Genomic DNA, 15,249 nt, shown 5'->3' with positions numbered 1-15,249 from the left:
ACGGAACCTTGGAGCTGCTTGCAAGCTCTCCCGAAGCCTCCACCCTCCTTCCCTTCTTAACTAGTTAGGGAAAGCCGGGAATGGCCTGGGGAAAGGGGAGCAGGATATCCCAAGACTCTAGCTTTCAGAGCTTTTTATCTGGTTTGGGGAATCCCTGGAGGAAGCCTGAGCTCAAGGGCCAGAACTGAGGGAAATTGGTGGGGGAATGGTGCAGACATCTAACAGCTTCACAGCCCCTTGAGAGTGATGGCACCTGCACCCCAGTGCCCACCCCACCCTATACGCACACCACCTTGTCTAGTTTGTAATCCACGGACCTGTCCCCACTGAGCGACTTGGGCTCTCCTTTCCCCACTGTCTCCACGTCGGTCCTTCTCCGCCGCCCCCCCTTCCCCAGTCCTGGGTTCACACCTGCTCCCGTGTCGCGGGCTCCGCTGTCCCCCTCGCCCTGCCCGCCCCCCGCCGGCTGCGGGGCGGTGCGGGCCCTTTAAGAACAGCGGGGCCGGCGAGCAGTAGCTGGGAGCGGAGCGCAGCGGCCGGGAGGCTCGGGAGGACGCGGCGCCCGGGACCGGCTCCGGGAACCGGCCGTGCGCAGCCCCGGCGGGGCGCGCCCCTCGCCACCACCCCCCCCCCCCCCCCCCCGCCGTCAGCTCTCCGCGGACCCGCGGCCCGGGCCCTCCCCAGTCTCCCGCCCCGCCCCGGCCCCGCCCCGGCCCGCGCCGCCGGGACCGGGAGCCGGGCCGCGGGTGCCGCAGCCGGAGGCAGGTGAGGAGCCCGGAGTCTTCATCCCCGGCCGGCGGCAGCGCCAAGCTTCCCGGTCCGCACCGGCCCGGGGCGCGTCAAGGTGACTAGGCTTGCGGGAGCTGGGGAGCTGGGGAGCTGGGGAGCTGGGCAGCCGGGGAGATGGGGAGGGGAGCCCCGGGGGGCGCGGCGGCGGCGGGGGAGGGGTGGTCTTGAGCCCGGTGGTGCGCCCGCCTGTGGGGAGAGCCCGGGGCGCGCGGGCGCAGGGGCGCGGGCGGGAGGGGCCGGCCGGCGGCGCGCGCGGGGATGGGGAGGGGGATGCAGCGGGAGATGCGGCGGGAGGCCCGCAGCCTCCTCTTCCTTCGCCTTCCCCCGGTCAGCCCTGCGCGCACCCGGCTCCCCGGCCCTCCTAGCGGGCAGCCTCGGCCGGCCGCCCCTGCCCTCCTCCCCGCCCCCCAACCCTCCAGTCCCCAGGGGCTGCTGGCCTGCGGGGTAAGGAGATTAGAGCCGCCGCGGGTGGGGGGGGCGGGTGAGGGCTTCTAGGGGCCGGGCTGGGGCCGGGCTGGGGCCGGGCTGGGGCTGGGGCTGCCTGGACCGAGGAGAGGTCGGGACTGAGCGCGGCTACGCGGGGAGTGGGGGGCAGGAGAGGGCAGATGCTCTGGCGGTGGGAAGTGGGGTGCTCCGAGTAGCCGATCTGCCCTACGAAGGAGGCGGGGAGTGGGGGTGGGGGAACATCGGCAAGCAAGGGAGCTTTGAGCCAGGGCTTGCGGGGGGTCTGCCCCCGAACTGAGCAGGCCCTCTCCCTGCAGGCCGGCGGCGTGATGGAGGAGAAGGCGCTGGAGGCCGTGGGCTGTGGACTGGGACCCGGGGCCGTGGCCATGGCCGTGGCGTTGGAGGACGGGGCGGAGCCCCCGATGCTGACCACGCACCTGAAGAAGGTGGAGAACCACATCACCGAAGCCCAGCGCTTCTCCCACCTCCCCAAGCGCTCCGCGGTGGACATCGAGTTCGTGGAGCTGTCCTACTCCGTGCGGGAGGGGCCCTGCTGGCGCAAACGGGGTAAGGGGGCAGCCAGGTGGGGAGCTGTGGAGCCCCCAGGAGTCTCTTAGAGAGCAGGAGGCCTGGGTGTCTCCTGTTCCGCAAGTTCCACCCCAGTGGGCTCTGTGGGAGCAGCTGAAATCTCGACCCACCACTGACTGTGCACACAGTTGCCGGGCCAGTTCCTGCCCCCCCCCCACACACACCTGTGAGCACTGGGGGACACTAGGTCCAACTGGCTATTGAAGCTTTCCTCCTCTAAGATGACACTCTAACCTCTGGTCCTTAAGTGGTCCTTGAGGAGTCTGCCTTTATTTTAGGTAGAATTCCGGGCTTCGGGGCCTGGTATGAGAAATCGGGAGCTGTATTGCAGCCCTCCTCAGTGGTTAGCAATATCCTTGTAGGTATAGAACACTGCTCACTTTAAAGGATGTTCTCATTCCTGTCATCTTACTTCATTCTTGCTGAAGTCCTCCGAGGCAGGGAGGGTGAAGGTTTAGCAGGATAGGTGACATCCCCATGTTACTAATAAGGAAACTGAGGATCCGGAAAGTTGAGTAACTTGACCAGTGCTGCACAGCCAATAAGTGGCAGAGCTGGGACCAGAAGCCAAGTTTTCCAGCTCTCTGTGTATTATTCTTGCATCTCTTAACTTCCCTGGTACAGCATTCTCATCTCCTTCTCTTTTCTCTCATCAGCGCCAGTGGGTAAGGTCTGGGGCTCTGATTTCCTTGGAACCCTCACCAGCCCCTGGGGTCCTTGCCCCCGCCTGCCCTAGGCAGCTGGAGCTGGGAATAGAGAAGCTGAGGGGGTTTGTTTTGTTTTGTTTCCCAGAGCTGGGTGTGGGTCAGGGGTGGAGCTGGGACATTGTTCTCCGAGATTTAAGAAATAAATTTGGGGTGCTTCAGAGCAGGACTGAGCATGAGCTGTCTCTGCATTCCCCACCCTCACTCTCTTGAGTGACCCAAAAAGTCACAGGGCCTGAGTCAATAGAATCTGAGGCCTCTGGACCCCCTGCCAGGTACCCTGTCCCTGAGCAGCCGCTGCTCAGCCTCTGCTGGCCCTAAGACCAGCTCTGGGCAAATGAGGAGGTGGGCATTATTCCTATAGTTCTGTTTTTCCTCAGTTTTAAGGAGATATGAAGATAAGAAAGAAATGTAGTTAGATGGACCAGCTGCTTCCACCCCACCCCCACCCCCAGCCAGATTGGCACCCCTGACCAGGTGCTTCCTGCCTTTGACGTTGCTAGCCCTATGCTCTCTACTGTCCATTTTGGTGTCTCTTCTGTCTCTTGCCTTTTCTTAGCCCTCTGTCCTCCTCTCTTTGACTTGTCTTTTGACTGGAATCCCTCTCCCCTTGTCTGGATGACAGAAAGCCATTAATGGTAGGCAGAGGGGAAGAAGAGCGAGGGGCGGGTAGAGAGGGCGGTGTTTGCCTTGCCCAGGTAAGGACTTGTCACCCATCTCCTCTAATGATATATGACGTTTCTAGTTTTCAAAAGCACTTTCCCATGACTTATTATTAAATATGCCACTTAATATTGACAATAACCCTATTATGCCTTGGGAGGCGTTATTAGTATCCTTGTTTTCTAGATGAGGAAATGGAGGTCCTCAAAGATTAAGTGAGTTGACAAAATCACGAGAAAGTTACTGATGCAGGCAGGACTAGAGCTCTGGTGTGTCTTTATCTGGGAGGCCTGGCAGGCCCCTCCTGTGATGAGCAGCTGCGGAAGAGCAGGTGTTCAAAGATGGGGTTCCTAGCCACCGGGTCCGCTAGATGACCTTGGGCTGTCTGCTTACCCTCTCTTGGACTCACTTTCTTCATCTGTAAACTGGGGCCATAAGAATCGCCAGCACGCAGGTGTGTCGTGAAGCTTAGCCAAGGCGCTATCTGTGAAAATGCTTGAAAATGCAAGTGTAAGATATTTGTATTAGGCATCAGTATTCAGTCTGGTGCTTGGGTGGGATTAAATGAGGGGAAGGTTGATCATGGCCTGTTTCTTCCCCTGCAAAAGAAATCACTTCCTGCGAGTCGCTCTGAAAGGCGGTTGCTAGAGTACACAACCACACGTCTTTCTGATTGATGGTGCTAATCCCTGAGGCAGGGCAATGGAACCTATGGCTCCCTCTCTCCCAGGAAAGAACTTGCTGTATGACCTTGGGTGAGTCACTGGATGTCTCTGGGTCCCAGTTGGCTCATCCATGTTGCTATAGCAGCAGTGGAAGTAATGAGTTTGTAAATTGTAAAGCACTGTCCAGGCAGTTGGTGTGAGGGGGACCCCACAGTGGACAGCAGCTGAGCCTCCTTTTGAATGGATGTGTCCAGAGGGACAGCTGGGTGCTGTGGAGGGAGGGTGAAATATCACATCCCTTCACTATCTCTGCTTAAAGAGGTAGAGGGGAGAGGAAAAGGAGCTCTGTGGGGGTCGGAGAATGGTGATAGCGAGCAAATCTCCAGTAGGGCCTTGGTGTTTCTGCCTCACTGAAGCAGGTCTGCAAGCATAGCAGGCAGGGCTCAGCTCATGCCCTCTCCCTTCCTCTCTACCACCTTGTTTCCACAAGTGATTCTGTGTAGTCTCTGACCTCTGCTTCCTGGCTTGTGTTATATATATGCCCTCATGTAGCAGAGCTCTTCCTCCCAAGGATTGGAGAGCCTCTGACTTTCCTCTCCATTTTTGAAGGGTGCTCAGCCTTCAAGACTTCGCTTAAATGCCACTTCTCCCATGAAGTCATTCCTAATTTTTCCCTTGCCCCTCCTCAATTCTGTTTTCTACATTCTCATTGTACATTAATTAGTGCTTCTGTTATAATCCTTATTTTTGCTCTCTTCAGAGATGTTTTCCATCTTTTTTTTTAAACCTAGACCGTGACTTTCTCAAATGCAGGAAATGTGTCTTCTTCAGTTTTTGTCCAGTGTCTGGTACAGAGCTTGGAATGTAGTAGATATCAATAAGCATTTGTCAAATAGAATTAATAGTAAAATGTCACTTTTTAAATGTACTCTGTGTGCCAAGGGCTGTGTCATAGACTTTACTTATATTATCTCATTGAATCTTTATAATAACCCTTTGAGATAGATATTATAATCTTCATTTACAGATGAGGGACCTGGAGCTCAGAGAAGTTAAGCAACCTGCCTGAGGTCACACAGCTGCTAGGTGTGGAACCACAATTTTTTTTTAAGATTTTATTTATTTATTCATGAGGGAAAGAGAGAGAGAGAGAGAGAGAGAGGCAGAGACATAGGCAGAGAGAGAAGCAGTCTTCATGCAGGAGCCCGACATGGGACTCGATCCTGGGACTTCAGGATCATGCCCTGGGCCTAAGGCAGGCGCTAAACCACTGAGCCATCCAGGGGTCCCCATGGAACCAGAATTTGAACCATGGTCCACCTGACTCCAAATCAGTGCTCCTATTTTTTTTAAGATTTTATTTATTCATTCATGAGAGAGACAGAAAGAGGTAGAGACACAGGCAGAGGGAGAAGCAGGCTCCCCGCAGGGAACCCAATGTGGGACTCGATCCCAGGACCCTGGATCACAACCTGAGCCAAAGGCAGAGGCTCAACCACTGAGCCACCTGGTGCCCCCAGATCAGTGCTCTTAATGCATCTGCTCCCTCCCAGTGAATGGATGAACCATAAGATTTTACTGAGCCATATTAGGGGCTGCAGAAGGGAGCCTAGGGGGTCAAGAGAGCCCAAAGAAGAAGGCTTTTTCAGAATGAGGCAAAAGTGCTGGGAACACGCACTCAGAGAACACTCAGTGAGCGGCTAGTACATGCCAGTCTGCTGAGGTGACAAAGATGAGTAAGACACAGACTCTGTCCCCAAGTAGCTCACAGACTTATGAGCCTGGGGGACAGGGGTGAGAGACAGGGACCTCAAGTAGCAAACATGCTGGCATATGCAAAGTGCCAGGGGAACACAGAGGACGTTTAACTAGCTCACTCAGGCTGATGCCTGGCAAAGTCTTCCCAGAGGGAGTGAGGATGACGACTATGTTTATATAAGGGGAGCAGGGTCATTGATAGGGTTGATCCCTCTCCATGCCCATCCGTGAGGTGTGGAGGTTTCTTTCATGGCCTACCGAAGGGTGTGGTCACCTCTGGTTCTCTGACATTAATAGCGGGCAGCTCTCGGGGAACAGGAGCAGAGGGTGTGAATACCCTTGCCAGTTGGAAGCTTGTTCCTCCATCCTGACCAACCTCCCTGAGTAGGGGGCTGCCTAGTTCACTAACAGCCAGGGCCACTCCTCAGAGTTTTGGGTGCCTCGGTGCCCTGGAACCCTGTTTAGAAGTTCTTCCCTTCCTCCCTTACCGCAGGTTATAAGACCCTCCTCAAGTGCCTGTCGGGTAAATTCTGCCGCCGGGAGCTGATTGGCATCATGGGCCCCTCAGGGGCTGGCAAGTCCACATTCATGAACATCTTGGCAGGATACAGGTGAGGGCGGGTGGGGGTGGGGGAGGTGAGGGATGGGGCAGGAGCCAGAAAGGAGGATCCTCTGGGGAGCATGGAAGGTGTTCTGAAGTGGCCTCGACACCTCCATCTGCGACCAATGTTCCCTCAGGGAGTCTGGAATGAAGGGGCAGATCCTGGTCAACGGGAGGCCGCGGGAACTGAGGACTTTCCGCAAGATGTCCTGTTATATCATGCAGGACGACATGCTGCTGCCGCACCTCACGGTGTTGGAAGCCATGATGGTAAGGGCTGGGGGGCCGGCTCCCTCTGCCAGCCCCGGCGTCTGTCTACTGTCCCCATCCTCCTCAGTGGCAGAGGGGTCAAGGCAGGGCCCTCCTCCCACCCATCTCTGACCTGCCTGCTCTCTGGGCCTCAGGTCTCTGCTAACCTGAAGCTGAGTGAGAAGCAGGAGGTGAAGAAGGAGCTGGTGAGTGGGGAAGAGGAAGCTGGGGTGGGGTCGGGGGGGACAGGACAGGTGCCCTTTTTTGTGCTCTGGAGTTGTGGGGTCCTGAGTTGGGGGCTGGGACACTGGAGGCCAAGTAGACCCAAGGGAAAGCTTCTGTAAATTGGGGTGGCATGGGGGTGGGGAGGAGCAGAGATTCTGAAGCTGACCTGGGCCGGGTGGTGGGGGGGCTGGGCCAGGTGACAGAGATCCTGACAGCACTGGGCCTGATGTCCTGCTCCCACACGAGGACAGCCCTGCTCTCTGGTGGGCAGAGGAAACGCCTGGCCATCGCCCTGGAACTGGTCAACAACCCACCCGTCATGTTCTTTGACGAGCCCACCAGGTATTTCTTCCTGGCCTCTCCCACCAGGAAGCCCCCTCCCTCAGCCCTTAGCCCTTAGCCTTAGCCAGGAGGCTGCATCTGCTCCCCTGCTGGAGACCAAAGTCCCTGCCCAGCAGCCTCCTGGGGCCCAGAGAAGGGCTTACTCCTCATCCATCCCTGCCAATCCTGTTGCCGTGGCAGCCCCATCCTTCACGTAGGCAGGAATTCTATGTCCTCCTTGACTGATGTCTCCCTCTGCTTCTCTTCCCCGCAGCCAATCAGTCACCCAATCCTGCTGATTCTACCTCCTTTCTCTCAGATTTGCCCTTCCCCCGTCCCTGGTGCCAGTACTTAAGTTCTGGACGTCATCAGCTCTTGCCTGCTTGTCTGCTTGTCTGCCCCAGACTCCTCGTTCCCTGGCCATGCCTACTCCCCGGTTTGAAAACACACAGCCAGTCCCATTTGCCCTCAGAATAAAGTCCGAGGACTTACAAGGGCCTGGGCTGAACCTATTTCTCCAGCCTCCCGTCTTGCTTCATGCTGTCTTGTATTTTATGCTCTAATAACACTGAATTGCTTATAATTCCCTGGGCCAGCCATGTGTTTCATGCCTCTAAGCTCTGCACATGTTGTGTCTCCTGTCTGGGATGCCCTTGGCCACCACGCCTGCCCTAATGCTGTCAGCTGGCTTAGCTCCTCCTTCTTCCACATGCACTCAGGAAACTTCTCTGACCGCCCTCCAGCCCCTGGGCCAAAGATATGAATCTCCCCCCTCTTTGTCATCCTGTGTTTTCTGCGGCTTGTTCCGCATCCTCCTGACTGATCTGTGTTCACTCATTCTCCCTCTGAAGCAGAGTCTGTGTCTTAGTTGCCCATCATTGTGATCCCAGTGTCTGCCATTCAATAGATGCTCACTCCATGTCTGCTTGTTAGACTGAGGGGCGCTCTGGGGTTCTTGGTATCTCCAAACGCCCAAATCATCTAGTATGTACAGGCTATCGGGCACGGCCAGAGTGACTCCTTTCCTGCCAGCTCCTTCCCCTTCGTAGCAGCTGCCCCACCCCAAACACTCCCTTCTCTTGGCTCTGCCCACCACACCTCACCCCCTGGTGGCCTTTCTCTGGACAGTGGTCTGGACAGTGCCTCCTGTTGCCAAGTGGTGTCCCTCATGAAGTCGCTGGCCCAGGGGGGCCGGACGATCATCTGCACCATCCACCAGCCCAGTGCCAAGCTCTTTGAGATGTTTGACAAGGTGAGGGGGCCTGGGCATCACAGGGGACTGGCCTGCCATGGGGAGAGTGGAGAGTGTCAGTAGAGGTGCTAGTGGGGCCCTGCCTCATCCACTGGTTGTGTTCTCCTCACCCTTCCCTTTCTGCCTCAGCTCTACATCCTGAGTCAAGGTCAGTGCATCTTCAAGGGCGTGGTCACCAACCTGATCCCCTACCTGAAGGGGCTTGGCTTGCACTGCCCCACCTACCACAACCCGGCTGATTTCAGTGAGTGGGGGCCTGGGGTACGGTGCTGGGCCAAATCTGGGGGATTGGATCATGCACCTGGGCCTCCCTGGGGAGGTCTCACTGTCCCTTGCCTTCCCCCATCCATGGAGGGCCTGGCTCGCCCTTGGGAACCAAGGATAGATCTTAGCCAAGCACTCCCCTCTGTGTCCCCCAGTCATCGAAGTGGCCTCTGGAGAGTATGGAGACCTGAACCCCATGCTGTTCAGGGCTGTACAGAATGGGCTCTGTGCCATGGCTGAGAAGAAGAGCAGCCCTGAGAAGAACGAAGTCCCCACCCCATGCCCCCCTTGCCCTCAGGTGAGTAGAGGTAGAGAGGGCAGAGAGAGAAAAGTGGAAGGGGAGGGTAGATGGGACCATGGATGATGGCCCTGCCAAAGAGACTGTCCCCTAGAGGCATCACAACTATTAGGTGCTAGGAAGACCCCAGAACTTGGAATAGATCTACTGCTAATAGCTGCGTGACCTTGGGCACGTTGGTCAACCTCTGAGCTTTGGCATTCTCGTTCATTTATTTGTTCAGCAAATTCTTACTAAGTGTCCTCAGTATGGTACACAGTGCCACCTGGTAAGCAAACCCAATGCTGTCCCTTGCCTCATGGGCGCCCATGTGTCTTGCTATCATCTCCAGCCCAGAGGTGATGACATTTCCCCCCAGGGTTATTGGGAAGACTAACTAGATCATCGCATAAACCTCTTTGCACCGTCGCTGGTACAGCTGGTGTTTGTTTGGTGTTGGTTCTTTTTCCTAAATGAGATACTGTGACCCTTGAAAATGTCTCCAAACTAAAGGAGAGTTCGTGTAGCAAGTCAACAAAAACAGACAGTGGGCCTGTGAAGTGAAAGGACATAGGCAATTTACTGGCGGAGGGCCACCCAGGAGAACAGGGAGCTCGGAAGAGGGGCTCAGAAGTCTCAAACTCCCCAGTGGCTTGCAAGGGAGAGTTTTTGAGGCCACAGGTTGGGGCCAGGGTCTCTTAAGAAGGTGGATGTCAAAAAAAAAAAAAAAAAAAAAAAAAAAAAAGAAGGTGGATGTCATTGACCAGAGACCCATAAAGTCATGCCAGCAGGTGCTCCAGTGCTTGTTATGTCTGAACCCTAGAGGTCTTTTCCATCTCAAGAGACTTGAAACCTGAAACATATCCTTAGTCTTTATATTAGAGGTTTTATTTGGTCTGCCTGGTGATGCTATCTTTAGGGCAGTGCTGATGCACCACTTGTAAGCTAGTGGGGTTCCATTCCTACAGGTCCTGGGGTTGGGCCAACCGTGCCTGGGGGCCATATGACCTCTGGTGTTCATGCTTTCATCCGAACCGACAAGATGGATGCCAGCTTCAAAAGCCAGAAAGGCTGGTTGTAGTTGCCATCATTATGATCGTTGTTAAATTATGATTGTGACACTGGTGGCGTAAAGGTACTATGCCCTTTGGGTAAATGTTTCTTGATGGAGTAAAGACAAGAAGAGGAGTGATTGTTCTACTGTTAGCCCCCACAGGTGTCCTCGATGTCCTGGCTCTCTCCTCCCTCTCAAGTTTTTACTCACTCCTTGTCTCTCTCTCTCACTGAATCTCACTCCAAATCACGACCCTGAGGCCAGCTTCCAGGCACACCACTCAATGGTGGAGAATTTTCCATCAGTACAGAAAGGACTGGAGGACCCCTGGCCTGGGGAAGGGCTCAACAGTTTTCCCATCACTGAGCTGGGTGTGTGGTGGGTGGGTGGGGTGGGCTCACCTGATCCAATGTCCTCTCCCCAGGAAGTGGATCCCATTGAAAGCCACACCTTTGCCACTAGCACCCTCACACAGTTCTGCATCCTCTTCAAGAGGACCTTCTTGTCCATCCTCAGGGACACGGTGAGGCATCAAGTTGGGGGAAGGCTTTGGGGGGGTGAAGGACCTCAACAGCTGGGGTGGGAATGCACCCTGCCCCCCTCCCACCAGCCAGCAGCCTCCCAAGGCTCTGTGGGTCTATGTGTCTGTGAGGGCAGCTCTGAGTTCCTACCCCAGTGTGGCCTGCCCATCCCTGGCCTGTGGCCCATCCCCTCTCCTCACTCAGGTCCTGACCCACCTGCGCTTTGTGTCCCACGTGGTAATCGGCGTGCTCATTGGTCTCCTTTACCTGCACATCGGTAACGATGCCAGCAAGGTCTTCAACAACACCGGCTGCCTCTTCTTCTCCATGCTGTTCCTCATGTTTGCTGCCCTTATGCCAACTGTGCTCACCTGTGAGCTGAGCTGCCCTGGGTGGGGGCTGGGGGTAGAGGGGCTCAGGGTCGGGGCCAGGATGTCAGCCAGCTGGGCCTCACCTGCCCGTGTCCTCAGTCCCCTTAGAGATGGCGGTCTTCATGAGGGAGCATCTCAACTACTGGTACAGCCTCAAAGCATATTACCTGGCTAAGACCATGGCCGATGTGCCCTTTCAGGTAATCCTCCTCCTCCTTCCTGTCTGGCTTCTTCTGCCTTTGCTTGCTTGCCTCCTTCAACCCTGTCACCTGCTGTCCTTTCATTTCCTCCTCACTTAGCAAATAGGTGGGGAGTACTTACTGCACACCAGGCTCTGGGCCAGGCACCGGGATCCAGCAAACGAATAAGACAGAGGTGATCTTGAGCTTGTGGAACTTATGTTCATGAGGGAACAACTGATGACAACCATAGAATAATGAAAATAATAACCCTATGAATGACTCTGTAAATCGGAGCCACGGCAGTGGAGGGTAGCTAGAGTGGGCACTAGAGCCTTACTGCTACTTGTTAGCTCTGTCTCTCTCTGCTTCCATATCCCCATCTATAAGGTAGAAAGATGCGAGGATCCACTTCAGAACTGTTTGTGACAAACCAAGAGTTAATACACTGAAAGGACTTAGAATATTGCTTGGCATGTACTAAAATGCCCAACAATAGGTGGTTTGGATTGGTTTTATTGCCACTAGCTCTCTGTTCCAAGATCTGGGGCCACCAGTAATCTGTAGGGCAGCTGTGTGCAAATTAGAAAAAGATGCCCCTTCCTCAGGGTGGATGCTGCACATGCCACGGTGCAAGGCTTCGTGAGAAGAGCACGGCTGGATCTCGGCCTCTGGTGGCCTCCTGATTAGGTGCCCTAATATAGGGAACAGCCTGCGTGACTATCCCATGCCAGGCTTGGATTCTGGCCTCCTGCAGGTGGTAGCTCTGAGGGGGACAAGATGTGTCCACATGTAGAGTTAACTCATCAGCAATATAAAGAATAAGCTGGTCCAGTTTAGGAGCTCAAATATGGAGATGTCACCATGTCTGAACCGGTCAGAAGGGGCCTAATGGAAATGGTGACACTGGAGGATGAATGAGGGTCATCCAGTAGAGAAGCAAGAGGACATGTGTCAGCCTGGCGGGACAGCATAGAGCATGGGGACAGGACTAAGCATGGCTGCTCTAGGAAGAACTCTTCTAGGGGTTCCTGCCCAGTTGGAATGGAGGCTCTGGGCCACCATGGTTCGCATTCCCTGCTCAGACCTGTGCCCACTCCCCAGGTGGTGTGCCCGGTGGTGTACTGCAGCATCATGTACTGGATGACAGGCCAGCCAGCAGAAACCAGTCGCTTTCTGCTCTTCTCAGCCCTGGCCACAGCCACAGCCTTGGTGGCCCAGTCTTTGGGGCTGCTGATTGGAGCTGCCTCCAATTCCCTACAGGTGGGAGGGCTGGCACCTGGGGATCCTAAGAGGGGCTGGGGTCTGGTGGGAGGAAGCAGGGGCTGACCTAAGGAGTGGAATAAATCGGGGGGAAACCGTGGGCCTCCCCAGTCCTGGGTCTGTCCCGGTCACTTCTGTGATGGTCCCCTTCCCTCCCCTCCAGGTGGCCACCTTTGTGGGTCCAGTTACCGCCATCCCTGTCCTCTTGTTCTCCGGTTTCTTTGTCAGCTTCAAGACCATCCCCACTTACCTGCAGTGGAGCTCCTACCTCTCCTATGTCAGGTCAGTGCCCCTGCCCTCACCATCTGTCCCTGCTCCTCCCTGCAGGAGCCCGGGCCGCAGGGATGAGAGAGTTGCAGCTGGGCCCTGGCAGTTTGCCCAGGGAACAGTGACCCTATGCTCTGTATCCTGCTCTGATGTCCCCGCGTGCACAGGTATGGCTTTGAGGGTGTGATTCTCACCATCTATGGCATGGATCGAGAAGATCTGACCTGCTTGGAGGAACACTGCCCTTTCCAGAATCCACAGAGTATCCTCCGAGCACTGGATGTGGAGGATGCCAAGCTCTACCTGGACTTCCTGGTCTTGGGCATCTTCTTCCTGGCCTTGCGGCTGCTGGCATACCTTGTGCTCCGTTACCGGGTCAAGTCGGAGAGATAGAGGCTTGCCCGGGCCTGCGCCCCAGCCCCCGCAGTGGAAGCCCCCAGCCCCAGCCCTCTGGGACTGTTTTAACCTTATAGACTTTGGCACTGGTTGCTGGTGCAGCCACCTTCCCCTCTCTCAGCTCCTCCACGGGTTGGTTGCTGGACTGTGCTCCCAGCCGTGGCTGTAGCCATGGGGGCTCCAGCCCTCCCTGCCATGCCCAGGAGTCTTCCCCAGTTGATGCAGTTTGTAGCTTCCTCCCTACTCTCTCCAACATCTGCATGCAAAGACCACTAGGAGGCTGCCACCCTCCTTCTTGCCCTCGGCACCCTCCTCTGTTGTCTGCCTGGGAGCCCTAGGTTCTCCAGGCCCCCATTTACAACTGACCAAAGTGGCCCCCTCTGGGGGGTCCCTACCACACAAGTGTTTGTAAACTGGGCTGTTCTAAGGTTCGGGTTCCAGGGCTGGGCCCTGGTGGGGTCCCCTGGAAGTCCCATTTGGACATTGGAATGGAGCAGGGAAGGCTCTGGAAGTCTCTTCCTCCTCCTCACCTTCTCCCCACCCCCAGACCTGGCTGATTTGGACAATCTGCTGGAACAGAAGCTGGGTTTCCTGTCTGGGCCATCCCCTCCCAATCCTGGGGATTGGAGAGGCCTGGGGCCATGCGATGCCCCATCCCCTTCCCTGTCCCCTTTGGCGGGGGTAGGGTCTGGTGGCACCTCTGCAATAATGTCTGTGTTTCTCTCCCACCTGCCATTGGAACTGGAGAATGCACTTTATTCTGGGGCGTGAGTAGGAGAAGACCAAGCCTCCTTTCTTGCTTCTCCTGCTCGGTCCTGCAACACTCCCTACCCTCTCCAGTTACAGGCACATACATGCGAACAGGCAATCTTGCCCCAACACACACTCACTGTCCCCTACAGCTCTGAGGAGGAGCAGTGGTGGCATGGTGGTGGTGGTGGTGGTAGTGGTGGTGGTGGCGGTGGTGGGTGCTGCAGAAAGGGCAGTGCCAACCCCTCTGAGGATGCCGCTTTGACTATAAGGGTGAGGCTGGTGCCACCCAGGGTGTCCTGGGATCTGCAAGTGTCTATCCCTGAGTCTTCCTTTCCCTCCAAAGCAAGGGTGGCACAGACAGTAGCTCCCTGGAGCTCAGGAGCCAACACAGGCACACGCACGGGCGTAAGTTGGCTTCGGCCACTGCCACCCCATCGCCCTTCTTTTGTGCGTCAAGCTGGCATTTTCGCTCCGCTGCCCCCTTGCCCCGCCACCTGCTGCTCATTCAAACTCCTATCTGGGTCTCTCCATACCCTCCCTGCCTTCCCATCAGCCACATTGGCCCCTGGGCACCAGAGCAACAGACACAGAGCATGTCTGGCTTTTGTGGTAGGTCCAGACTCACGCTACTTCTGATTTTCCTGCCTCCCAGGGTTCTCCCCCACCCCACCCCCCCTTATTCCTGTGCACATACCACTCTTTCTTCTCTTACCCTGCCACAGATATTCCCCATCACCCAGAGATGCCAGTTGTATTTGTGGGACTTCACCCATTATTAATAAAACCTATATTTATACAGTATGCATGTGTAAATGTGTCTGGCTGTGGCGCCTGGTACCATAGTCTATGGTGGGTCTTCAAAACACTTGAAAGAAATCTGTGGGGATGGATGCCTGGGTGGCTCAGTGGTTGAGCATCTGCCTTTGGCTCAGGTCACGATCCCAGAGTCCTGGGATCAGAGTCCCTCATCGGGCTCCGCATAGGGAGCCTGCTTCTCCCTCTGCCTATGTCTCTGCCTCTCTCTCTGTGTCTCTCATGAATAAATACAATATTTTAAGAAAAAAAGTCTGAGAATTTTAGGGAGTTTGTGGGATGGTAAGCTAGTATTTGTCAAGCCAGTGAATGTGTATCCTATGAAATACCTGTATTATACTTTAATATGTTACAGATATTTCATGTTCATAATCTCAAGAGAATCCCATGCCCACTTTGCTTTATCTCTCATGACAACCCATTTTGCAGACAAGAGAACTGACACATGGGTTAAGTAAATTGCCTAAGGACCCTTAGCTAATAGGGGTGAAACAAGGTCTGGGAACCAGATCTTCGGCCTCTAGACTCCTCATTCTTGGCATTGGCCAACAATGCTGACTACAGTGGATCTGCAAGCTGTGTGTGGGTGCCCTAGGTCTGTTGCATGGGTGTGTTCTTGCCGAATGATACATGTCTCTCTCTTTAGAATTCACTGAGCCCTGGTTGTGCCTATGCTGGGGGGTATAGTAGTGGTCATGAAGGGCAGTGAGGAGCAGGAGAGACTCTGGAGCCAAAGCTCTCTGGCCCCCAGGTCACACTTAGCAGGGTGGTAGCCATTGGCTACCAGGACCGCAGATGGTTTGGTGGCCTGAGGTTTGGAGTATGCAATTGT

At 55.5% G+C, this 15,249-nt stretch overlaps 1 protein-coding gene across 3 annotated transcripts; it reads left to right on the top strand.

Moving 5' to 3' along the window:
• Nucleotides 1-689: 689 nt before the first annotated feature.
• ABCG4 (ATP binding cassette subfamily G member 4) lies at nucleotides 690-14,405 on the top strand. 3 transcript variants are annotated; one of them, XM_072729548.1, is made up of 15 exons: nucleotides 690-765; nucleotides 1,551-1,800; nucleotides 6,105-6,222; nucleotides 6,350-6,482; nucleotides 6,617-6,667; nucleotides 6,883-7,028; nucleotides 8,136-8,259; nucleotides 8,389-8,503; nucleotides 8,679-8,821; nucleotides 10,279-10,377; nucleotides 10,580-10,748; nucleotides 10,846-10,946; nucleotides 12,030-12,188; nucleotides 12,352-12,470; nucleotides 12,623-14,405. In XM_072729548.1, the coding sequence occupies exons 2-15, from the start codon at nucleotides 1,563-1,565 to the stop codon at nucleotides 12,846-12,848; spliced, it is 1,941 nt and encodes a 646-aa protein (XP_072585649.1). In that variant the 5' UTR covers nucleotides 690-765; nucleotides 1,551-1,562; the 3' UTR covers nucleotides 12,849-14,405. The 3 variants fall into 3 exon arrangements, with proteins under 3 accessions (XP_072585649.1, XP_072585648.1, XP_025854864.2); XM_072729547.1 differs by having other exon boundaries at nucleotides 703-844; XM_025999079.2 differs by lacking the exon at nucleotides 690-765 and adding an exon at nucleotides 1,049-1,233.
• The last annotated feature ends 844 nt before the right edge of the window (nucleotides 14,406-15,249 follow it).

This window comes from Vulpes vulpes, chromosome 12 (genome assembly GCF_048418805.1).
Source record: "Vulpes vulpes isolate BD-2025 chromosome 12, VulVul3, whole genome shotgun sequence".
NCBI lineage: Eukaryota > Metazoa > Chordata > Mammalia > Carnivora > Canidae > Vulpes > Vulpes vulpes.
The sequence above is the reverse complement of the archived record's forward strand: the minus strand, read 5'-3'. Positions and strand labels throughout refer to the sequence as shown.

Coding starts and splice junctions, on each gene's coding strand:
- ABCG4 (XM_025999079.2), top strand. CDS start 1,060: ATGCAGCGGGAGATGCGGCGGGAGGCCCGCAGCCTCCTCTTCCTTCGC. Junction 1,234..1,550: donor AGGGGCTGCTGGCCTGCGGG/GTAAGGAGATTA, acceptor CTCTCCCTGCAG/GCCGGCGGCGTGATGGAGGA. Junction 6,668..6,882: donor AGGAGGTGAAGAAGGAGCTG/GTGAGTGGGGAA, acceptor GGGCTGGGCCAG/GTGACAGAGATCCTGACAGC.